The sequence below is a fragment of the Leptinotarsa decemlineata genome, unplaced genomic scaffold (assembly GCF_025532065.1).
Source record: "Leptinotarsa decemlineata unplaced genomic scaffold, Ldec_3_MD MMD2_tig00004204_RagTag_RagTag, whole genome shotgun sequence".
Lineage (NCBI taxonomy): Eukaryota > Metazoa > Arthropoda > Insecta > Coleoptera > Chrysomelidae > Leptinotarsa > Leptinotarsa decemlineata.
The window spans coordinates 587026-614776 of record NW_027412603.1 but is presented as its reverse complement, the minus strand read 5'-3'; the positions used below and the strand labels follow the sequence as shown (position 1 = coordinate 614776).

General features: G+C 32.9%; 1 protein-coding gene across 1 annotated transcript in view; it reads left to right on the top strand.

The window, feature by feature from the left end:
* Positions 1 to 490: 490 nt before the first annotated feature.
* The window catches only part of Stt3A (Catalytic subunit 3A of the oligosaccharyltransferase complex), a 65742-nt gene continuing 38481 nt past the window's right edge, over positions 491 to 27751 (top strand). Inside the window, exons 1-6 of the mRNA XM_074178620.1 lie at positions 491 to 685; positions 755 to 864; positions 917 to 1084; positions 2968 to 3326; positions 3389 to 3580; positions 20200 to 20592. Of these exons, the coding sequence (XP_074034721.1) occupies positions 765 to 864; positions 917 to 1084; positions 2968 to 3326; positions 3389 to 3580; positions 20200 to 20592 (1212 nt within the window). The 5' untranslated portion in view covers positions 491 to 685; positions 755 to 764. The remainder of the gene's footprint in view (positions 686 to 754; positions 865 to 916; positions 1085 to 2967; positions 3327 to 3388; positions 3581 to 20199; positions 20593 to 27751) is intronic.

Below are 27751 nucleotides of genomic sequence, written 5' to 3'. Positions count from 1 at the left end.
ATCTTCTGTGCCAAAGTTAATTTCACTTCGTGATAGGAAGACTTCTCTAGCTAACACAAATATATAATTCATCTTCAAAAACTGCTCAACTTCCACTATATCGATCTATCTTTCAAATAACCGATTGTTTCTTTCAACAATGTATATTACAGTGATTCTGAGAAAATTATTATCAAATACTGAATGTTATTTTGATGGTTCATTGCTTTCCCAGAGTTTCCTCTTCCAGCCAGCAACAATGATCCCTTAAAATATTTAGATTATTCATCTAGATTTCTAGAGTACTTAACAAATTCCATATACGTTTGGGTATTCATCCATGTCATCCATTCTTGAAAGAGATTGTTATTGATTTAAAAAACCTGGGAAGAAACACTGTGGGTTAAGGGTAGCGTTCTGATACCAGATGTTTGTCTATAGACACGACCTTTGAATGCATATTTCCAACCTTAAATATAATAAATGAAGAAGACAAGAAGAATTTAACCGGCTTCATTATTTAAGTGACGTGTATGCCGTATGAGATTTGCTTATAATGTTATTAAAGTTAATGTTTTAAAATATCATTTTTATATAAAAGTCAGTACACGGTATACGCTTCTATTAGTTATGGATTCAAAATTTTGATAAAAAAATTAGAAAGTCTTATATTTGCGAATTGTTTGTAAAATAATTACGAATAAAGGTAAAAATATTTATATTATATTACTGAAATAGTTCCTAAATTATATAAACTATAAACTATTTTTTACAGATATATAAAAATGTTTGGACTAACAAAGAAAAATCCTTCCCAAACACAAAATGCAGAGAAACAAGAAACATTACTTACCTTGTCCATACTTACTTTGGCTGCAATTCTCTGTTGGTAGTAAAATTTAATAAAAATTCAACAATACAAAGGGATTTTTTTCAGCATTTGCCACAAGACTTTTTTCAGTCTTGAGATTTGAGAGCGTTATCCATGAATTTGACCCTTACTTTAATTATCGTACAACAAAATACTTGGCAGAGCAAGGATTTTATTCTTTTCACAATTGGTTTGATGATAGAGCATGGTATCCATTGGGCAGAATTATTGGAGGTAAATGTTAATTTTTCTTTAATCTTTTCACTGATCTTCTATTTGAAATAAATACCAAAGGGGGTAGGGGGTCTTTGCTTTGCCTAATTTTGATGACATGGAGACCGAGGGGGTCTAGATGGTAATGGTTGGGTTCTATTTCTTACAAATATAACAATATTTTACTTAAACCTGGAGGGGCAGAGTTTTACTTACTTTTAGTCATTAAGGGGGGTTAATCACAACAAATTACTAAAATTCTGCTTAATATTTGTTTGACTACTAATAATTTTGAAAATTATATAGAAATGACTGTCCTCTCAAGTTATTTGTCGTTTAAGTTGATAATTCTTCTATGTGGGATATATGTTTATTGTTGTAAGAAGTAAATCTTGTTAACAAACTTTTGAGCTATAATTTGGTGTTCAATTATTGATATAATTCTGTATAGAGTACATTACACAAGTAAAAAATAAAGTGATAAAAAACACTATACAGGAAAAAAAATTGAAGAATATATATGCAGATTACGTACCTGAGTTATCCTTAAAAAGTATATCTAAGATGTAACGAGCTTTTTGACTAAATATTTACTGAAAGTAATGGGTCAGATTCTTTAGGCTGTTTCAAATAGCTTATTATATATTTTTATTCCATTGCAAGAAGAATAGACAATGAAACTACTTACATTATGAACAGTTGCTTGCATGGATCAGTTTACTTGTCTCTAGAGATATCTTACCAAACATTTTTGTAAAATACAGAAAAATGTTGCATGCACCCTAGAATTTGTAAACATTTTCTGCAGCAGGAAAGTCAATTTTTTTGAGAGTATCTTTAGTGCAAAACAATCCAAAAAAGTTTCTAATTAAGATTGGCTGTATTTTCTCTGAAATTTCAGTTGTTCATCGATATTAATACCCAAAAATTTTGCAGATATGCAATATTTCTCATATGAATCGATCGAAAACATATTTTCATATGAATTTCTGGTAGTCTACACTAGAAGGTTATTATATTTGTCTTTTTTATGCTGAAACATAGACTGTTTGTGTCATTGATTCATTTCTTTGAGGTCATTAGTTTTGCATTTGTGTATGCCTTAGTTAATTTTTATTGTGCCATGAAAGTTAGATATCATCTGCAAAAACAGTGAACTCTCAGAAATTATTAATTAGCCGGGTTATGTACGTTCAGTAGAAATGTTTTTCAACAACTTGTTTTTGTATGTCATTTACTGATTTCTGGATAATAATAACATTAGAATATTTAACAGAATTGTCAACTCAGACATATAAAGTATTCAATAATTTATAAATATTATGTGGTTTGGATATTTTCCAAGATGCTTCAAATCATCTATTCAGTTTGTACTCCAAACTTCTCATCAACACCTTTTTGAACTTTCAAAGATGAAAACACGCTTTTCTCACACCAAAGGAGGAAATTTCACTCTTGTAATAATGACAGACCATAAAAACATTCATACGGGTAATTAATTTAATCCCAGTCATAGGAATTTAGGTCAAATTAAAAAGATAACATTTTTCAGGAAAGACTGGTTTTTGGAAAAATATGTTAGGGCTTCTTATTTCTCTACTAACAAAAAATGTGTTTAACTTTCGAATAATGAAAGAACTGTGCATAAAAATACACACACATCTCCAAATTTAGAAAAAACTTGTTTTTCACAAAGATATCATTCAGTTATTTTCATTCGTTTTGCCAGCATTGCATCATTTAATATATCAGCATACGCTTTAAGGGGCCGTCTATTAATCCGTGAGGCTTTAAAGAGGGGAGGGGGTTTCGCAAAAATCACGAAATATCCCAAGGGGGAGGGAGGGGAGGGTATAGTAAGATATCACGTGTATTTACAACTAAAACTATTATTTTTCTTTCAGGAACTATATACCCTGGTCTAATGGTAACCTCTGCAGTTATTTACCACTTATGTTGGTTGCTCAACATTACAATCGATATTCGTAATGTTTGTGTATTCCTTGCACCCTTATTTTCATCGTTCACAACAATCATAACTTATTTGCTCACGAAAGAAGTGAAAAATGCTGGAGCAGGTTTGGTAGCTGCAGCGTTTGTATCAATTGTACCTGGATATATCAGCCGTTCTGTTGCTGGGAGCTATGATAATGAAGGCATTGCTATATTTTGTATGCTTCTGACATACTACACTTGGATAAAAGCTGTTAAGACGGGAACAATTTTTTGGGGAACTTTTAGTGCCTTGGCATATTTTTATATGGTGACTTTTGCTGAACACACTCTTCCATTGATCTATATATTACCTTTGAAATAAATTTTTAGGTTTCCTCTTGGGGCGGTTATGTTTTCCTCATAAACTTGATACCTCTACATGTTTTGACCTTAATGGCAACGGGAAGGTTTGGCCATCGTATCTACGTTGCATATAGTACCTTATATTGTGTAGGAACTATTTTATCTATGCAAATATCATTTGTTGGATTCCAGCCAGTACAAAGTTCAGAACATATGTTGGTGAGTTGAATTTGATTGATTTTCTGTTTCTGTGTTAATGCAGTAGATGCAAACCCATGTAGCAAAATTACATGGATGTACGATTCTCAGAATTAGTAGTAGTAGTATAATTTATATAGGACTACCTAATATACACTAATAAATAAACATTTAACTTAATCAAAATACATTCGCTTATGATTTAAAATACTTGTATAACCATAGAACTATAAAATTAACACTTATATTAGTATGAAGGTATATATATATATATATATATATATATATATATATATATATATATATATATATATATATTTTTGAATGATGCAACTAATTTTCCTTTATTATCAGTATTTCAATATTAAATTTTACAAAAAGGATTTGAAGCTTTATATCTGCGCTTTCGACAGTTGGTAGTACTGTCATCTTCTAGGCACTCCTCAAACTGAACTTGTCATCCTGTCGTCTGCTTCTTTATACGGTCAGAGCGTCTCAACTCAGATATTTCAGGTACTTTAGGTAAATTTGCCTGTATTTGTACTGCATCAGGTACTCTTCTTTGTGTTAGATCTTCTCTAGGAATGTCTATGGTTTTGTTTAATATATTGTTGTGTTTTGATTTGTACTTGTTCCTCGATAAGTGGGATATTTATTTATTTATTTATTTATTTATTCACTATTACTGTATATATATATATATATATATATATATATATATATATATATATATATATATATATATACTATATATATATATATACTATATATATACTATATATATATATATATATATATATATATATATATATATATATATACAGTGTGACCCATTTAAAATGGAATCACCCCTGTAGAATGTGCATTTTTCAATCAATCTCAATTTTTTTTTATTGAAATATTAAGCATGAAAAACTGTATCTTGACACTAACTTTCACAATTTTAGTTTCATTTCCAAGGCACTCTATGGTTTTTTTTGTTTGTCAAAAACGGCAAAAGTTTATTAGGCAATTTTTGTTTTCAAATTTGACTACACCACTGGATTCGTAGTCATTATAAATCAAAACTGTCAAATTTTCATTAAAAAATATTTGTTAACAACGAAGTTACAACAACTTCAATTTTGGAAACAAAGTATTTGTTTGTAATTTTTATTCAGATTAAGACATATTTGAGATCTGACAACACTGTCATCACCAAGTAGAACACCAGTGAATTTGTACAGTGAAAATCCGAAGTCAACAGCTCAATGCGTTCTACAGTTATAACTCCTGAAAATATGGTAATGTGAGAGATTTGTGGTGCAAGCGTTTTGTAATAAAAATCTGACTACGCCACTGGATTTGTGGATAATATTCCCTTAAAATCATTCATTTGAGTGTAGGTTACGAGAAGTGAAAATTAAAATAAAAATTGAATAATTGAATAACAGAAAATCAAAAGTTCATTTTCAAGTTACGCAGTAGTAGACCAAGTTCAGAATCTCATGTCATGGGATCTCCCAATTGCGCTTTTACCAAATCTTGATAGAATCTTGAAGTATTAATGGTCATACTTGTAAGCTTTTTGGAAGTTTCCCAATAATAAATAATAGTACTTTTGTAACAGCACACCTGGAAAATCACATTTTATGAGATTCTGAACTTACTCTACCTTCTTCTATAGCTGATGAAAACAAAATGTATACAAACAAGTTTCAAAGTATTTATTCAACAATTAATTGCCATTAAGAAAAAACTGATACTAAAATAAACATTGATTTAAAACTAAACATTCAAATTTTTGTGGCTTCTACCAAACCTCCATTAAGTTCAATACATTTATCGTATCTCTTCCGAATATTGTTTACACTATTTCTTATTTGTTGAACTGTAATTTCGGCACAAGCTTGTCGTATCCTTTGCATGAGTTCAGCTCGATTCGTTGGTCTTGTTCTGTATACTTTTTGTGTCAGAATACCCCACAGAAAAAAGTCTAATATTGTTAGATCAGGCGATCTAGGTGGCCATTCAATTAAGTCACTACCTCGTCCTATCCAATGATTTGGAAACTGGTTATTTAGCCACTCTTTAACAATCCTCGACCTGTGCACGGAACAGCCGTCGAGCTGAAAATATAAATTTACTTGTTCCGCAAGAGGCATTTCATCTATTTCGTCATCTATTTCGTCCGATAATTGGTTATTTAGAAATTCCAAAAAATTTTGCCCGTTTATGTTTCCATCAAAAAAATATGGACCTATCTATTTTATACTATACCACACCAAACGTTAACTTTTTCGGAATATTGACTTTTACAATTTATGATCCAGTGCGGATTTTCCGTAGCCCAATACCGAGCATTTTGCGATGAAACTACCCCATTGGTGCTGAAAGAAGCTTCATCACTAAACATTATGCAGTTTAAAAAATTTCTTGTATTCAGGTACTCGCCTTGTGCCCACAAACAAAATTCCATACGTTTCACTTCATCACCTGCATTTAAAGAGTGAAGAAATTTAGGTTTAAATGCTCTCATTTTGTTTTGTTTAAGACATCGTCGAATAGTCTCTCTCGGTAAGTTTAAATCCAAACTGGCGACTCGTAAACTTCTGTTTGGGTGGTTTCTAAAATAATCTAAAACAGCACCTTCGTTTAAATTTCTTCTTCGGTGATTATTTTTTAAAATATGTTTGCTGACTGCACCGGTTTCTTTAAATGTTTTGTTAATTTTACTGACGGTGCTTCTGTCAATGGGAAGTCGATTTGGATGTCTGTGATTAAATATCCTAGCTGCTTCTTTTTTACTATGATAATTGTCCCCAGAAATTCTCACAATTTCAATTCTTTCTTCTAATGATAATTGCAAAGCCATTATTGAATGCACGTAACTAACAACTATTATTTTATTTATGATTAACTGTCAAAATCACAGCCTACTGTTGATTTATTATAAAACCTTTGCATAATGAGTTCAGCTTCCTCAAATTATTGATATCTCCTCTAAAAGATTGTTTTAGCTGAGTTATGAAGAATTTACAGGGAACAATTTTTGTCCTGCTCTCTGTTTTATTATTGAATAAATGATTTCCATGCTTTAAATCAATTTGATTTTAGCGGCTATGCGGAAGAATGTACTAAGTACTGCATAACTTGAAAATAAATTTTTAATTTTCTGTTATTCTAGAATACACTTCTCGTAACCTACATTCAAATGAATGATTTTAAGGGAATATTATCCACAAATCCAGTGGCGTGGTCAGATTTTTATTACAAAACGCTTGCACCACAAATCTCTCACATTACCATATTTTCAGGAGTTATAACTGTAGAACGCATTGAGCTGTTGACTTCGGATTTTCACTGTACAAATTCACTGGTGTTCTACTTGGTGATGACAGTGTTGTCAGATCTCAAATATGTCTATAATCTGAATAAAAATTACAAACAAATACTTTGTTTCCAAAATTGAAGTTGTTGTAACTTCGTTGTTAACAAATATTTTTTAATGAAAATTTGACAGTTTTGATTTATAACGACTACGAATCCAGTGGTGTAGTCAAATTTGAAAACAAAAATTGCCTAATAAACTTTTGCCGTTTTTGACAAACAAAAAAATCATAGAGTGCCTTGGAAATGAAACTAAAATTGTGAAAGTTAGTGTCAAGATACAGTTTCTCATGCTTAATATTTCAATAAAAAAAAATTGAGATTGATTGAAAAATGCACATTCTACAGGGGTGGTTCCATTTTAAATGGGTCACACTGTATATATATATATATATATATATATATATATATAGAAGTGATAGAGCTTCAAATCCTTTTTGTAACTTACATTAATAGTAATATATATATATATATATATATATATATATATATATATATATATATATAGTAAATTAAATCAAAATCAGGAGGAAGAGTTCACATGAATATAAAACTAATCAATAATATAGTATGCCTAATAAACAACATTGTATTCAATTAGTTTGTAAAGAATATTACTGGAGTTTTTTCTCAATATCAAACCTTAATTTTAACACCTCGACACATGTTTCGATCACTTATAACGGTTTGGTGTTAGGAAAAAAAACTCCAGTAATATTCATTACTACACTAAAGGTTCCAAACAGTGCATCACAAGTACAATTAGTTTGTGTTTAAACATTGTTACTATCCTTGTATTTTTTAGCATTTGTGGAAGTCTATTATAGGAATCTAAACCTTTGAAGAACAGAGAATTTGTGACAATTTTATGGCCACGAATGGCAATAATATGGAAATGTACTCTATTTTTAGTGGAATAATTGTGAATGTTATGGTTCAATAACAAAATATAGAACACAAAGATGAGCTCTCTAATGAACAAGTGTTGTATTATCAATCAAAAAACGATCTTGATAGGTAAAAGTAGAACCTCTAGCATAAAATCAATTAATTGAAAATACTTTTTCTATACCAGGACTAGAGCGCTCTCCTTTCAACACATGTTTTGCTAGCCAATTTAGTATTATCCTTGAAACGAAATTCATCCAGAATAACTTTTACTTCAGTAACGAATATTCATTCGCCTGAATGAATACTCATCCAGACGAATTTTTACTTTGATAATGAGTATTTGAATGCATTCTTAGTACTAACTGTTGTTAGTACTAACTGTTAATTTGTAATTCTATGTCAACCACAAATTTTATGTTGATACTAATTGTCTAGTTGTTACTCGTAATTATCACATATGATCATAAACACAGGGTTGTTTGGAAAAATACCTTGATTACTTTTTCTAGATCCCATTTCACTAAGGGTCAAATTTTATTTATGATGTACTGTTTGGAACCTTTGGTGTAGTAATGAATATTACTGGAGTTTTTTCCCAACACCCAATACCAAATAGCATACTATATAGCTTGTTGAAATAATATTGTTGGGTTTACTGGTTACTACAAAAAGACACATTGTAAATATACAGTGCTAGTCAAAAGTCCCCTCCCCCCCTCGTATCTTTTGAACGGGTATACTTATAATAATGAAATTTGGAGTGTGGAAATAAACGGATGTAGGCTTCTTAACTGGTCATAACAGGTGACGCAATAGTCATAAATGACGTCACAAGGCCACTGTGACCAAAAATTTTAAATGGGACCCTATGGCAAGTGACAGCTCGTTTGAAAGGTATTGAAAATACCTATTCAGTCATACCAATTTTGTTTGGGTTTCGGCTGATTTTGATTGATAAATTGAAGAAATACGAAAATTATAGTTTCGCATTTAATTAATAAAGATTTAAGAACCAGTTCTTATAATAAGTGTTCAAAATGTGCTCCATCTACTTCCTGGCAGTAATGCATCCTATTGCTAAACTCTTGTCGTACTCGTCCCAGTGTGTCAGCGGAAATTGCCCTACATTCTTCAACAATTCGTTGTTTCAGAATGGCAATACTGTCAGGTGCTTAGATTTCAAGTACCCCCATAGAAAAAAATCTAATGGTATAAGGTCCGGTGACCGAGCTGGCCATTCGATCGAACCTCGTCGTCCAATCCATCTACCACGATATTCTTCATCTAGGTAATGTCTTACTGCACCGTAATAATGTGCAGGAGCACCATCTTGTTGAAACGTTATTTCCAAGTTGTCGAATTCATCTGGATTATCTTCTAGAATTTCAAGAATTAACGCCTCAATATCAGTTTGTAACATCTCCAGATACAATTCACCGGTTAAGTTAGCATTGAGAAAAAGAGGCCCAACTATGTGGTTTCCCAAAATACCTGCCCAAACATTTACTTTTTCTGGAAATTGAGTATGTTTTTCACGAAAGATGTGAGGATTTGTGTCACTCCAATACCTCACATTTTGAGTGTTAACATTTCCATTGAGAAAGAAAGTACTTTCGTCACTAAAACAAATTGTCTGTATGTTCCCTGGTTGTTGGTTCATTTCATCGGACATAGTTTCACAGAATTCTAGTCTTCGGTCGGGGTCATCATCTGAAAGTTGGTGCACCATTTTTAATTTGTATGGATGAAATTTGTTTTTAGCCAACACCCTATGTACTGTCCTTTGACTGACTTCACAGATAGACGCAACTTGGGCTGTGGAAGAAGTAGGGTTCACTACCATTTCTCCAAGTATGTCAATTTTTTTGTCATCACTAATTGTTGGTCGACCAGATCGTTTGGCATCTTGAACACTACCTGATGCTTCAAACTTCCGAAGAAGCTCCCTCAAATAAACCCTCAATATAGGGCGATCGGGGTACCTCTCATTAAACAGTCGTTCCGCTGCATGGAAATTGTTTCCACATTCACCAATTATTAAGATAGCTGCTACTTTGTCGGCTACAGTACGTACCATTTTGCCTATGTAAACACTTAAACGTCTCGTTAAACAATAGCTTAGGTAAATTTTCAAGGTATAAACACTTTTGACAAGTAGATAATTCAAACACGTCAACCTTTTTGCAATGAACCAGAGGCGTACTTTAAAATCTTTATTAATTAAATGCGAAACAATAATTTTCGTATTTCTTCAATTTATCAATCAAAATCAGCCGAAACCCAAACAAAATTGGTATGACTGAATAGGTATTTTCAATACCTTTCAAACGAGCTGTCAATTGCCATAGGGTCCCATTTAAAATTTTTGGTCACAGTGGCCTTGTGACGTCATTTATGACTATTGCGTCACCTGTTAAGAAGCCTACATCCGTTTATTTCCACCCTCCAAATTTCATTATTATAAGTATACCCGTTCCAAAGATACGAGGGGGGGAGGGGACTTTTGACTAGCACTGTATTTAGATAGGCAATATTGTGAAACTAATTTTATATAGCTGAAAATTGTTCTGTATATAGCTGTAACATTTAAACATACATAAGGTTATATTGTAAAATAATAGAAAGGTCAATTGTAAAATTAATTTAGGGTGGTACACTTGTATGGGTGGTATTACTGATTACCTACCTGTATGATGTACCTGAATAGCATAAATAGCTTTAGTTCTGAGTAGTTTCTAGTTTTATCTTCCTCTTGAAGATGATCACTTGGTGATCGAAACACGTGTCGAGGTGTAAAAGTAACGATTTGGTGTTGGAAAAAAAAACTCCAGTAATAGTCAAATTTTATGACAAACTCAATGATGAAAACCGCATAACGATATCTATCATCGTTTCTGAGTTACAGCATGATTTTCGAAAATATGCATTTTCGAAAAATTGCTGTAACTTTTTTCCCGTCAAAAATTTCTAGTATCTATAAAAACATTTCCAAAGCACTTTGGTGCAAACTTATTTTTTCAATCAGATATCAATAGTTATTGTTTTAAAACCATTTTTTTTAATGAGACACCATGTATGTTCCTGCATATTTCAATAGAGCTTAAAATTACATTTACAAAAATGTGGCACACTTGATGTTGAATTTCCTTAGTTCGGACTTTCATTATCTAATATTTTATAAAATGAATAGAAATTAATGATGTTAAACTGAATAGCTGAAAATAACAATTATATTAAACAAAAAAAACCTGAAGTGAAATTACAATAAAATAAAATACAAACAACAATTGAAAATTGAACAATTAAAAATAAATGAAAAAATTTCAAGTCAAGTTACTTCACGATATTCTGATTGTTAGTATCCACAATCGTCTTCGGGTGATGACTGGGTGTTGGTATCCATAATCGTCTTTGGGTGATGACTGGACTTTTCTCTGAGAGATGACCATTTATAGGTCATTCGAGTGCCTTCACCTATCCCCTCTTTGCTCTCTATCTCTGCTTCACCGGTTTAGCAGGAGCTGACCGTTTGGCGGGAGTTGGCCGTTTTTCGCTTGATTATGGTGTTCCTCCATGTGAACGATTTCAGCTTGGGACCACTTGATGTTATGTTAATGCGCCCATACATGCACTGCTATTCCCGATTTGCTGGTTTCTTCCTCACTGTGTGTGTCTTGTGTTCGGCAATGCGGACTTTCAAAGGCCAGTTATCAATAGGAGTGAGAGATGCTGAAATTTGCATCACTGTCGCTTCCAATTCGTACCTTCCAGAGGTCCATAGACGTTAGGTCCGGTGATCTGGCAGGCCAATGGTTGGGGCCTTGGTTGGCTATCCAATTACCAAAATTTGCAGCCAAAAAACTGTTGACAAATACAGTGTTGTGAGGCGAAGCCGCGTCTTATTGAAAATATATTTTTCTGAGCTTCATTGGTGGCAATTCATCAACAAAGGATTCAATATTTTGCCTTAAAATTTCTAAATACCTCTGAGATGTGAGTGTGCCATTATAAATGAAAGGCCAATAAGTCTACCCCTGAAAACACCTGCCCACACACTAAATCCAAATCTTTCTTGAATTCTCTGCTTCACAATAGAATGAGGATTTTGTTGTGTCCAAGTATAAGAATTGTAGCAGTTGAAAATGCTGGCACTGCTCACATAAGCTTTGTGAGCAGTTTCACATAATAGTTTCATTATAGTTTCAGAGTGTGATAATTACCATGACAAAAAAAAATATTAACAATATTATTTTCAAAAAACTCAGGGCGTTTAAACGATTCAATAGAAACTGCTCGATTACATTTCATACTGACTGAAAACAAAAAGGGAGCAAATTTGAACTACTAGAAAAACTCAAAATAAATATGGAATTCACAGCAGAAAACCAAGAAAGAATTGCTCTTAGAACGATAGAAATAACTGATTTTAGTGTCATAGAACCAGTTGCATATTCTATGAATACATCCGACAATTATTTTTTAGACCAAGCTCTCTATGCCTGGAAAAAACTAAAGACCATGATCTAATGGGTGAAAATGTAAGCATTACAACTCATAGTTTACGTTCTGCTGTAGCTCGAAATGAAAATATCTCTTTTGTCCATCAAAATATTCAATGTATTAATAATAAGATAGTTCTTCTAAATGATGCATTTACGGAAGATAACATACGTGATTTTCTGATTATTACGGAGCACTGGCAAAAGGCTGAACAATTAGAAAGTATTAAGTTCAGCAGTTTGGATCTTTGTGCCTCTTACTCTCGAGATACCAAGATCCATGGGGGAGTTTCCATCTATAAACATGATAATTTTGTGGGAATCATTCATAAGCTAAATATGACTAGTTTTTGTACAGAAGGTGTTATAGAAGTATGTGGCATCAAACTACTAAATAAAAATGTGATTTGTATAGCAATTTACAGACCACCTGATGGTGACTACAGTGAATTTCTGCTTTTATTCAGCGGAAATCTCTCAGAAATTGATGATGAGACTACATCGATAACACAACACAACAAAGTTTTTGTTTCGGGGTTGAAATTAGATGATTTTAATGTATTTCCACGTGTTAAAACCGAAAGTGACCATAAAAATTATATATTAGCTCTTGTTTTCAAGATATAGTATCATTATATTATATATATGTATATTGAGTTTTCAACAAATGAAATATTTCATCACCAACAGTTGGTACACATGTTTGTTTACATAACACCCCTCTCATCAGCTGTTCTTAAGTAGTAAACATAACCTATGTGAGTTTGTCAATTGTACGCACGTGGTTGCTATTGAAATTATCGTGTGAAGTTGATTTTTAAATTAATTTAAGTGCTGATCTGAAATGCCTCGAAAGTGTGTGAATTCTGTCGATAGCTTTTGCTATATATGTGGTGAAATAACATTTAAGGCTCAGAAACGTAAAATGACACCTATCGTTAAGACAGCCTATGAACATTATTTTGGTGTGAAAGTTGGGGACCAAGATAAATCATGGGCTGCTCATATATGTTGTAATTCTTGTTCCGTCATTTTGCGAGAGTGGCTGAAAAATAAAAACCGGGCAATGGCTTTTGCAGTACCTATGGTTTGGCGTGAGCCTACCAATCATACAGACGACTGTTATTTCTGCTTAACTCCTCCCATTAAGCAAGGTTTATCTATGAAGAAAAGAGGAACAGTTAAATACCCTAATCTCCCATCTGCTCTTCGGCCTGTACCACACTCAGACAATTTGCCAGTCCCTTCTCCACCCCAAAACTATGAAATTTTAGAGGAAGGTGATGAAGACTGTTTAGAAGGAGCAACCCATCCTTCTACATCCTATGACCCTGATTTTGAGGTAAGCGATAGGTCTAGTGATCCGCACAGAATTAGTCAAGCAGAGTTGAGTGACCTTATAAGAGATCTTCGCTTGTCTAAGGAAAAGGCTGAGCTGTTAGGGTCAAGACTACAACAGTGGAATCTTCTAAAACATGATGTGAAAATATCTCAGTACAGACAGCGTCAAAAAGATTTGCTTCCTTTTTTTGAGAAAAAAGAAAACCTCGTAGTTTGTTCTGATGTTAATGGTTTGATGGACTGCTTGAATTTGGATCACACTCCATCTGAATGGAGACTGTTTATAGACTCTTCAAAACTAAGCTTAAAAGCTGTACTTCTGCATAATGGAAATCAGCTACCCTCTATTCCTATAGGTCATGCAGTTCACATGAAGGAAACGTATATAAATATGAAAACACTTCTCCAATCAATCAAATATGAACAACACAAGTGGCACATCTGTGGTGATCTGAAAGTCATTGCTAAACTCCTAGGAATGCAATTAGGGTTCACCAAGTACTGATTATAATCATTGGCGGAGACTTCAATCTCAATTTTCTATTACATAGCACCAATCTTACTCTTCTAGAGGACCTGCTATCTTCTTATGACATTGAAATCGGTTTGAGAATGCCAAAAAGGGTTACGGCAAACTCGAGGACATGTATTGATAACTTTTTTATCAAAACAAGCTATAATGTGTATATAGTAGACCTTCATCTTTCAGTTCATTACTCACAATTTTTGAAAATTACTTCTGATTTGCAACATGAAGTCAGTAATGGTAAGAAAAATAGTTTTTCATATCGTCGCGACCTATGCAATGAAAATATTGTGAGATTTCTCTAACATATTATTTTGAAATATCGTTCCCAAAAAGAAAAATTATCTTAGGTCGGTCAAAAAAATTACTTCACACAAAATAATGATGACTCGTGAAATAAGGGAGCTAAAAAATAAAGTTTCGTTGTTTAATACATTAGCTAGACATGATAATAGATATAAGGAAGAATGTAAGAAGTGCAATAAAGAATACAGAAACTGCAATCGCTGAATAGACAATATTATGATGAGTTGATATTAAACTCATGCAAAAAATCTAAAACAACTTGGGCCATAATTAAGGAATTACAAAATGAGAAAACTATGGAACATGGTGAAATAGTTATAACAGTCAATGATATTCAATATTCAGATGAAATGATAGCTGAAAAATTTAATCTACATTTTAATAGGACTATATCTGAACACTTCTCCGTTGACACAAAGTTTCTCGATAGCAATGTCACCTTGAATAACTCAAGCTTTTTTATGTTTCCAATTACTGAATGGGAACTCACACAAATGATTAACAGATTGAAAAACTCGTAACTCCACTGGGATTGATGGAATCTCCAATAAAATAATGAAAATTTGCTCTAATGAACTATGTGGTGTCCTGACCTTTTTAATTAATCTCTTAACCTCAAAAGGGATCTTTCCTACCAATCTTAAACTTGCTAGTGTATCACCTATTTTTAAAAAAGGTGATCCTAACAATATGGATAACTATAGAGCAATTAGTATTCTTTCAAGTATCTCTAAACTTTATGAAATTAACATAAAAGAACAATTGGAATCCTATTTCATAGCAAATAACTTGTTATCGCCCTAACAACATAGTTTCACTAAGAAAAAAAGTACTGATACGGCACTGTCTGAATTACAAAATCGAATAGTAAGTGCTCTGGACAAAAAGAAATGTGTTTTAGGATTATTTATTGACTTTTCACGGGCTTTCGATTGTGTGAACCATAATCTTTTGCTGGACAAACTTTCAAGATATGGTGTAAGAGAAATACCCCTATCCTTACTAAACTCATACTTATATAAGAGAAGGCAATTAGTCAAAGTTGGAAAAAGTCTAAGTACTGAAAGAAACATTGAGGATGGGGTACCACAGAGATCCATTCTAGGACCATCCTTGTATTTAGCTTTCGCCAATGACTTGTCAGTGTACCTAAATATGAACTCGGCTATTCACTGTACGTGAATTCACTGTACGTGGCTATTCACTGTACGCTGATGATACTAATATTTTAATTATTGAAAACGATATGGACTCCGCGAAAAGCACAGCTCTAGAGACCTACAAAAAAGTTATGTGGTCAAAGAAAAACAATTTAATGTTGAATGAAGCCAAAACTAACTTATTAAATTTCAAGATGAATACTGGGCAACAATATGGGTTGAATCTGTTTGTTGATACTGCTTTAGAATTGAACCTAACCAAGTCAACAAAAATGTTGGGTGTTGTTTTTGATGACAAACTTCAATGGAGAACGCATATTGACCACTTATGTAATAAACTTAGAAAAGCCTGTTATTGTCTTAGGTTTCTATCCCACCATTGTGGTCAAATTATTTTATTAACTGTCTATTACGCAAACTTCAGTTCGCATCTTAGATATGGCATCCTTAACTGGGGCACATCCTCTACCGTGTCTCGTGTGTTTTGTATACAAAAGTATGCTATTAGGATCATTGCTAAGTTGGGCTATAGAGATTCTTGAAGAGGAACTTTTCAGAATTTGAAAATATTAACGCTAGCAGGAGTATACATAATCGAAGATTGCATATATATCTTTCGAAATAGAAACACTTCAGCTGCTAACAGAGCCTATCATAATCACTCTACTCGGAATGCCCACTTATTATTACCTAGTCAACATCGCACTGCTCTTTTCCAAAGAAGTTTTGAGTTTCAAGGCTGAAAACTTTTTAATAAACTCCCCGACAATATCAGAAATTCTGAAAATGTACACATTTTCAAATCAAGACTGCTACAGTGTTGATGACTTTTATTTGTAATCCAATACTATATGTGTATGTGCACGCACGAACGCGCGTGCGTGCGTGTGTGTAGATATGTATATATATTTATTTAATTTTTTTTTACACATTTTTAATTTATAACTTTGTGACATTATCTATTTCGTATAGTTTTATTTCTTTTCAATATTGTACATTGACGTTTTCCTCTTTCTCATTTGTACTTCTGCTCCTGTGATTATACAAATCAAACTGAATAAATAAAGAGATTATTATTATTATTATTATTAACTTGGCTTGGAATCTCTTAACTTTTTAATTTTTATTGTATTTATATTTTTTTTTAAATTGTTTCATTTTTACTTGTATTTTACTTCACTAATTTTCATTTCAGGTTTTTGCTTGATAAAATTGTTTTTCAGCTATTCATTTTTATTCCTCTTCTTTAATTTTTTAATTCTTCATTTTAGTTATTTCAGAGATTTCAAATCATTTTATATAATATTAGACAATGGAAGTCCGAACTAATGAAATTCATCATGAAACATTGTCAATCACCTTCAAACAAACAATGTCTGGTATTATATATGCTTACTCAAACCAATACTATAGAGTAGTAGTAAAATTATTTTCTCCAGGCGAAAAATGCTATCTCTTTTTTGTGATAAAAAAATAATGGAGGAAAACATCTCTATAATATTTCTTTACCATTTGAGAATAGTTATAAAATAAGATGACCACTGAAATCAACCCAGTGGCGACAAATGATTGATAAGACTTTCACTAGTTATAGAAATATTGGTGCAATGGCTAAGACGCTCCAAATGCATTCCACTGATTTAAGGTTGGTGACACTTGACCATTTTGTAGTACTTCGGAAGCTACTGTTGAACACTTTTGAAATAGTTGTTTAATGCGGTTCAAAAACCTAATCTAACCTAAAACTAGAATATAGCTAGAAAACTGTTGTACACAACTTCGACGTGAAAAGACCATTTGGGCATTTTTTATATTCATCTAATATTATAAAACAATCATCTCACAAAAAAATCACGGTTGCAAGTATTGAATCACTGAAAACATCTCAAATCCCGACCCCCAATGAAAGAATTTTTCGAGTGACAAACTCCTTGTTTCCATTTGAAAAGAGTGTTTATATGGATATTTTTTTTATTCAATAGTATGTTATTTGAAAATTTTGAATTGACTTGTTTCATGAGTTTTTATATATACTTATGTGCAACGATTTTAATATCAAATAACCAAATTTGATCAATTTGGATGCTTTCTACCTCATATTGAATTTCTAGGAAAGAGATTTTTTTCTTTGTAGATTCACAATTGAAAAAGTGTCTCGTTAGTAATAGTTGAGTAAATTCATTTACAATATATATATATATATATATATATATATATATATATATATATATATATATATATATATATATATATATATATATATATATATATAGACATTTTCGTGTCTAACTATTATTTTTCAAATGGCGACCATTTTTTGACAAGCAATTTCCGAAAAAAGGATTTTTTGACGAATCTAACGTTACTAATTTATTTGCGATTGGATCAACAAATTTAACAAATAATTTCAGCGATGCACTTAGATTTTTTGCAATATCCTAAGTTCTTGAAAATTCCACTATAGTAAATTTTCAAAGTGCATCCCTCCTTGTTCAAGACACATTTCAGCTCGTTCAATTGTTTCTCTCAACACGTTTTAACATTTGAGGCGATATACTTCTAAATGCCTGTTGAATCCTTTCTTCTAAGATTTCGAGAGTGGCTGGGGCTGTTGCATAGTAGACCCTTTCTTTTACATATCCCCAAATGAAGAAATCTAACACAGTCAGATCCGGTGAGCGGGCAGGCCACCGTACTGGACCGTTGGTTGCAATAATTCTATTATTAAAATGCTCTATTAAAAAATCAAGTACGTCTCTGCTATTATGGGGTGGTGCTCCATCTTGCTGGAAGTAAATTTGCCGTAAAACTTCTAAAGGCATATCATTAAGATGATCCTCGATTTCATTTTGAAGAAAACCCAAGTATCTAACCCCTGTTAACTGACCTTGAAACAATATTGGACCAATTATTCTGTTTCCAACGATATCAGCCCAGACATTGACGCCAAACCTTTCTTGAAAATTGCCCTCTCTCATTGCATGTTGATTTTGTTGGGCCCAGTACCGACAATTCTGCTTATTAAACATGCCATTATTTGTAAACCGTGATTCGTCGGAAAATAGAATGAAGGTGATAAAATTTGGGTTAACTCTATGATTTTGAAGCAACCAATCACAAAATACTACTCTTCTATTGCCGTCGTCAGCATACAAATGTTGATGTAACTGATATTTAAATGCTCGATATCCGTGCTTTTTCAGTATTTTTCTTGCTGATTCGTGACTTATCTGCATTTCTCTACTAATTTCTCTTAAAGAAACCGTTTTGTCAACTTCTACCATACTAAGAACGTTAATCTCAGTCTCCTCATTTATGACAAACCTCTGTTCTGCGTCTCGATTTCCCTCTTGCCTAAAACGACTCTCAACATAGGGAAAATACTGATGAGATGGGTGTTGCCGATTGGGATATCTCTGAGCATACAACTCAGCAGCTTTCCTTGAATTTCTGTGGCATTCTCCAAACAATAACAACATATCCACTTTTTCACTTTGAGTATACATTATTTCGACGAAAAATTAAACTAAAATTAACGAAAATCAAGAGAAACTTCTACTTTCTGCTCATAAAGCTTATGTCACTGTCATAACCTAGGTGAGCGTTTTGTTCTCCAAAGTGGACTTGATGGAAATAACCGCAAAATATTATGCATCATTCCTATCCATGGCACCCTTGACAAAAGTAAATGAATTTGTATCGAGTATTTTCCTTAGTAATATTTAATTTATGTTCTTATTTGTAATCCAATCGCAAATAAATTAGTATCGTTAGATTTGACAAATGAAAATGTTATTTTGTAAACTTGTCTCATTCATATTCAACACACTAGTCACTAAAACTCCGCTATTGCAATTTTCTGATATCACCTGAGGTCCATAGATTAGTTTACGTCCGATCATGGCCACCTAGATGCAATTTTAAAAGTGACTCTGAAAAAATCAAGTAGGCTGAAAAACTTCCGGAAATGTCAGTTTCTGATCCAGAATTGTCTCAGAAATCCAAAAATGTTACAATATACAGGGTGTTCCATTTAAAAATTCAGAACCGGAGCCATTTCCGCTGAAACCGGAAGTGACCGGAAAGTGAAAAATATGTGAAAACTCTCCTCTCCACATACCATTTATCTGTACCAAATCTCGTTTTGATACACCTAATAGTCTAGAAGTTATGACTTGTGTAATAGACAATATATATATATATATATATATATATATATATATATATATATATATATATATATATATATATATATATATATATATATATATATATATATACATTTATTTTTTTTTGCGCTCGCAGATAATTAATAGAAGATATAAAGCTTCAAATCCTTTTTGTAGAATTTAATATTGAAATATATTTATATATATATATATATATATATATATATATATATATATATATATATATATATATATATATATATATATATATATATATATATATATATATATATATTAGTTACTTATTACACATTATGTATCATGTCAACAATGTTTACTTTAGTATCATTAAACTAATTGAATTATTTATTTATTCCAGGCTTTGGGAGTGTTCGGTCTATGCCAAATTGTGGCCTTCGTTGATTACGTTCGCAGCAAGTTATCGAAGAATGACTTTGATACATTATTCACATTTTTGATATATACTGTTGGAATATTAGTTGTAACAGTGGGAGGTATCTTAACATTCTCCGGCAAAATTTCTCCATGGACAGGAAGATTTTATTCTCTTCTGGATCCATCTTACGCAAAAAATCATATTCCAATCATTGCCAGTGTATCAGAGCATCAACCTACTTCGTGGAGTTCCTTTTATTTTGATCTGCAGATTTTAGTGTTCCTGTTTCCTGCTGGTCTTTACTTCTGCTTCAAGCAATTAACTGATGCTAACATTTTCATGATTTTGTATGGAATCACCAGTATATACTTTGCGGTAATTACAATTTCGAGTTTAAATTATCCCATATTACTAAGAAGAGCTCTTTTCATACTCTCATTTTATAATTAGTTAACTGATTTACTGATAGAAGACTTCGGAAGAGAAATTGAAAACTCAAGTCTTTTATCATTATAAAATAATAATACTGTGCTATAACAAAAGTTGATATCGAATTCTATGTATTGCATGCTGCATTAATATTGTTTCTGAATTTTTTGCTTTATTAATTTAAGAAAAAATAGTCTAATTTATGGTAGTACTTGTGAAGTTAGTCATATTTCAGAACTCTGACTATAGAAGCGCTTAATGTTTCTTACAGTTATTGCATGAAAATAATGCCACGAGAATTATCAAAATGTGTTTTTATTTAGCAGATTACCGCATGAATGTTCATACATACTGTGATCATGACAACAGCAGATTTGTCTCTTCACATGACATACAGCCCCAATGTTATGAAAGAAATAATTGCTTTGTTTTGAATTGTTATCCAAAACAGTGATGATGAGGTGATAAGACAAGTGTTTTGTCTCGTAACTTTTGAGTGCAACATTGAGGATATACTATCTCGTATATCATAATATTGTGTCGCATTTCTATGAATGATTACTGTTTAAATTTCATAACGAATACTTGCAGTATAAACTGAATGGGAAAAGTGATTTTCGTGTAATTCAATGTTCATATGAAAGTAGTTGTTTAATAAGGACCTTTTCCTTTCTTATAATTCAATGTTCATGTGAAAGTAGTTTTTTCAGAATATTACTGGAGGTTTTTCCTAACACCAAATCGTTATTTCTAACACCTCGACACGTGTTTCGATCACCAAGCGATCATCTTCAAAGAGGAAAATTAAAACTGTTTTTTTTCAGAAAGGTTTTTTCTTAGAGATTGTATCTGAAAGAAACTATCTTGATAAATAATTTTTATTGTAGTTATTTTCCTTCTTCCTTTCTTTGAAAGTTCAATGAAGAAGTAGAAAGTCGTGAAGTTTTTTTTTCAAAAAAAAAGGAAGACGAATTTCGACAATAACTTGAAAAGTACGCTTAATAATATGAACAATAGAAATAAATCTCTAGAAATAACGGTGTGGGTGGTAATAACGTTATGAATATTCTATTAGGTTGTTTCAAAAGTTTTGTCCGTTCTCGTGAGTCTACTTTACAATGTAATATTTCAGTGAATATTTATTCAGTTTAATCGAAATAAGCACCATTTGAATCAGTGCACTTTTGCCAACGTAACACAAGTCGATTAATTCCGTCAACATAAAAATTGTCTGCTCGAAATTCGATGAAGTCGACGAAGGCCGTTTTTGCCTGGTCCTGATTGGCGAAGGTTCTACCGGTGACAGGTCTGGGGAATATGGTGGGTGAGGCAGAACTTCGACATTAATTTGATTAATTTTCGCACGGTGATTTGTGTAACGTGCGGACAGGCATTGTCCTGGACGCCATTTTCGGTACATTTCGTCGATTTCCTCACAATAGAACTCTGCTGTGATGGTTTGGTCCGGTTGCAAAAAGTTACTGTGAATCACACCAGCCGCTGACCACCATACAGTAACCGTGGTCTTTTTTGGTTTTGTTTTTGGCTGTGGGAAGTGCATCCAACGCACCCTGGCGTTGGATGCGATCAGGTGTGGAGGGGTGGATTTTCGGGAAATCCTTGCGGGTACCGCCCCTCACCCCACACCAACAGGATTTCGCAGGGCTTCCTCCCGCTCACCGAACCCGGAATTGCTTCCTTACATCTACTTAGTGTGGCTAACCAAGAGACAGGACCATCGGCAGCGTTCGACCGAACGTTCGTACAAGTTAACTAAGCTCCTCTTTCGTCAGAGAGTGCTCGCGTCGCCCACCATGCCAAATCAATTGGGAATATGGTCCCGGAAATGGCCGGCCGGGGTTCTAAGCTCGGATACTAGTAGCTCCGTCCAACCGGGTTCCGACACCTCAAGCGTCTGCCTTGGTGTCCTCCAAGGCTAGACTCAGATACTAGAGCCCGGAAGGACCGCGAGCCCCGACACCTCGAACGCTTGGATCCGTACAGAAGCAGGCGAGGATCACGGAACAGCATAAGCCGTCCAGTGCCTCAGAATGGGGCTGCAATGCACCCATGAATGGATTACCGCAACCCTGTATCCCTTTACCCGCTAGCGGAGCCGCTGCCCCTAAGAGGCCAACGCCAGTTGGAGATGAGGCTCACTAGCCTCCAGCCGCGAGCGGGCGAGACACCTCTCCCACACATCTAGCTTGAAATCGGCCAACGCCTGTTGCCCGCAGATGCGGGATTGGGTGGTTGACCGATAACTTTACTGGGTGAGTGCCGTGTGGTCTGCACTGGGGGACTGTCAAACACCCATAAGAGAGAGAGAGACAGTGATCCCCCGCCACTCACCCCACACCACTCACCCCAACCACTGTCCTGAATGTGTCCTGTTGTCATACAGGATCCACTTTTCAGCACACGATGCAATCCAAATTGTTTTTGTTGCGCAAAAGCAAAGAAGAACAGACCTGGAGGACAATCTCAACTGGAATGAACATGTTACAGCAAATATAAAAAAATTAAATACAAAAATATATTAAATTCAATGTATGCAGAATGTGGTTGATATCGGCAATTTTAGAAATTTCTACTTTGATGCACTACTCTATGGGGAAACTCTCCGGCTGCCACAGCATCTATTTCTTATTCAGAAAAAAGCAGTAAGAACTTTGAAAAATATATCATCCAGGAATTTTTGCAAACCATTGTTTGCCGAATTGAATATTCTTCCTCTGGCTTGTCTTTATATTATGGAAGTTGCCTGCTACATTCATAAAATAAAAAACACTCTTCCCAGACATTCGGACATGCATATCTACCAAACAGAAACAATCAGATAATCTATCCAAATCATAACAATCTCCAAATAACATGAAATTGACTACTCTCAACAGGTGTAAGAGTTTACAATTAATTATCCACTAGCATTAAAATTCAGTCTACACACTTCAAATTTCGAAACGCCATAAAACGCTTTCTACAAGAAAATTTAACATTGATGAATTTTTAATGTAACTTTTCGATCAAATATTTTATTTGCTTGTTTTGTAGTTACATGCTCAGTCTTTATTATATTTATATACATATACTCAAACATTATATCTTGACATGTTCTATATCCAATTCATTCCAATCTAAATAACAATAAACTTAAACTTAATATAAATAAAACTGAAGCAATGCTCATTTGTATTTGATGACTTGTTTATTTTGTGGAAATTCATGATCACTTTAATGAAATGAATTAAAACACTTTTGTCTATTTTCCATCATAAAAATAAAGCAATGTTATCTAAATCACATAAGATAAAATATGTTGATATGGACCAGTATATATTTTCAATAAATGGTGGAAAAATCACATTTGTAAACAAGATTCAGTAATCTGAGTTTCATGCTAGATAACACTGTCTTTCAATGCCCATTTTAATTATATTCACAGGAAAATTTCGAAAAAGGTCTGTCTCATCCGAGCTGTCTTTATGTTTTAGGTTAATAGTAATAATAATATTCCTTTATCATTTGAAAGCACGAAGGTTAAATAAATGATGTAAAACGTCAATACTTCAGTTATATTGTTACATTGAACAAGGACATGTCAACAATTACAAATTCACAAATTTGAGATATTTCCTGTTTCCTTTCTTTCTAGTTGCTACCACGCCACTAGTAAGTGCCATGCATGGCCGTTAAAATAAAATTTAAAATTTCAAATCCTCTAAATGTTATTTCTGAATAAAGTTTATATATATATTTTCTTTAAACCATAAAAATTTTAATGTGTGACACTTTTCTACATAATGAAAAGGACTTTATTGTGTTTCTCAGTGAAATTTTCGACTTTTTAATATAACCTCGAGTTAATGTCTTGATAAAGGGAATAAACATTCTCGAAAGCTCGACCATATAACAAAGAGTATTCTTTAAACAACAGCCCAGCAATTTTTGACTGCATCCCCAACATTATTCCGTATTTCTCCTTAACTAGTCAGTCAAGACTACCCATCGCTTTATATATATATATATATATATATATATATATATATATATATATAATAAATAATAAATGATGTAAAACGATGTATAATAAATGATGTAAAACGTCAATACTTCAGTTATATCGTTACATTGAACAAGGACATGTCAACAATTACAAATTTACATATATATATATATATATATATATATATATATATATATATATATATATATATATAACATCAGTAATTTAGTTTAAAAATAAAAAATTATTATCATAAAAAGAAATCGTCTGTGGAATAACAACACTTACGAAGTAGGATCTTTTTCAGCCTTGATTTAAATATATGAACATTGGGGGATGATTTTATATGATCATCAAGAATATTATAGAGCTTGCCAATACAAGCTCAGAGATGTGCGATGAAAATCAGGCTGCAAGAGATTTCTATGACGGTGTTATAGCAGTGATTGTTATTTATTGCAAACTTATTTTTATTATAGATATAAGTGCAAGCTTCCAGTATACCGGGTGTCCCACATTTTATGTGACAGGCAATATCTGGTTTGTTGAAGAAGATACACAAAAATGTTTCATACAAAAGTTTTAGGAGTTCATGAGAGCTATATTTTGATATAATTTTTAAATATACCGGGTGTTTGGTGTAGGTGCTACAGACCAAAATTCCATTTTTTAAAATAGAACACCCTGTATATCATTACATATTCAGATGCTACGTTAAATTCTGATATCATTTCATGTTTGGTTTTTGAAATTCGGTTACGGCGTTGTTGAGTTATTGCACTTTTCCTTAAATATAAAGTTTCAAAAAAACTTATTTACTCTCACACGAATCCAGTCTATATCTTTTAGTAAATTGAACTAGACTACTACTGAATACAAACCATTATTCTCACCTCTACGATACGATATCGATATCAGTTGAATATAATATTGAAATTCTTGAGAATGTGACTAACTTGAGGGTGAATTGCTTTATATTGCACAATTTCATCAAGTAGCTTATGCTTGTTGATGCCATAGTAACAAATGTTGTTGAATTGTATCTACTTGTCAGTTCGATTCAGTGATTCTTTGCAAAACAGTAACTGTGTTCTTTGTGCAAAAACTCCAGTATGCCTTTCGCGTTTAGTCCAAGTGATTGCATTGATATGTTAATAAATTTTGGGGAATGTCAGAAAAACTGCCGTCAAGCACAACGTCTATACCAAGAACGTTTTCCAGACAGACCCATTCCGTCACGAATGACTTTTTCGAGAGTTGTAGAAAAATTGCGAACTGGGTCATTTCCTTCTACTATAAAGCATCGTCATCATACGAGATCTGTTAGAACTGAAGATTTAGAGATCAATGTGTTGGCTTATATTATTATTCATCCACATGTTTCTATCCGTACTCTTGCAGAAGAAGTCGGTGTGAGTAAATCTAATGTACAGAGAATTCTGAAAGAAAATAAATACCACCCATTCAAAATTCAGTTGGTACAAGGTTTGAAACCCACGGACTTTGAACGACGACTTGAATTCATTGCTTGTATTCAGGTAATATTACATGAAAGTCCTAACATATTCAGTCAAATTTTGTGGAGCGATGAATCGCGATTCCACAATAATGGAGTTGTGAATCGACATAACAGTTACTATTGGTCTCAAGAAAATTCCCACTGGGTCCGCGAAAGTAATTTTCAAACTACTTGGAGTATTAATGTATGGTGTGGATTGTTCAATGGCCGCATCATAGGACCTTACTTTTTCAATGAAAATCTCAATGGATTGCGATATTTACATTTTCCAAAAAATGATTTGATCCAGTTGATGGAAGATATTCCCATAGCAGAACGACAAGGAATTTGGTGGCAACAAGATGGTGCTCCTCCTCACAATTCACAGGTTGTTACTGAATATCTGGATAGAACGTACTGAAATAGATGGATTGGTAATAAGGGTCCAATTCGGTGGCCGGCTCGTTCCCCAGATTTATCACCGCTTGATTTTTTCCTATGGGGTTATTTAAAAGATATTGTTTTCACTACTCCCTCTTTGAATGTGGATGATCTGAAAATGAAAATTCGACTAGCGTGCAGTGATATTACGCCTGATATTATAAGAGCGACTTGTACGAGAGAAGTGATTCGACGTTTCGAAGCCTGTATAATATCTAATGGGCATCACTTTGAACAATTTTTATGACTTATTTCTAGGTACCTACCATTCTTATGAAATGATTTATCAAGTTATATTATTTACATTGTTATTAATTAAAGATTTGTTTTCGAATACACCTTTTTCAATTTCGCAATTGTTTCATATTCAAAATGATTCCTGACTGAATTCCACAACTCAAAATTGAAACCATTACTTCGAACACCCAAAATTTTGACTAATTTTCATGTGATCTGATGCAGAGATAATAATTGTATGAGATATTTTTAAAAATAATAGTCGTTCTCAAGACTTTACATTTTAAGCAATAACTCAACAACGCCGTAACCGAATTTCAAAAACCAAACATGAAATTATATCAGAATTTAACGTAGCATCTGAATATGTAATGATATACAGGGCGTTCTATTTTAAAAAATGTAATTTTGGTCTGTGGCACCTACACCAAACACCCTGTATATTTAAAAATTATATCAAAATATAGCTCTCATAAACTCCTAAAACTTTTGTATGAAACATTTTTGTGTATCTCCTTCAACAAACCAGATATTGCCTGTCACATAAAATGTGGGACACCCGGTATATAAACTGTAAACTGTTAATACACCAAAAGTTATAAAGTATTGACGACAACTGGTTCTCATATCAATACTTTCCATAATTCAAATTGCGTATCTCTGAAGAATGAATATCCGATTCATACCGGCACTGTTTTCCCAATTCAGTTTACTATACTTCATGTGGGAGTGGAAATGTGCAAAGTACAGCATAAGCAAGACATTTTTGCTGCAGTGATCTTTCATATACTTTATGCTGTAGCAACTACTCAGCTTATTAGGCAATAGTTCTGTATGACTTGCCCATTGCAGATGTTTGTCGAAAATTACTCCCAAAAGTTTTACCTCATCACTACAAGTTTTGTTTTTCCGTATTTTTGAAT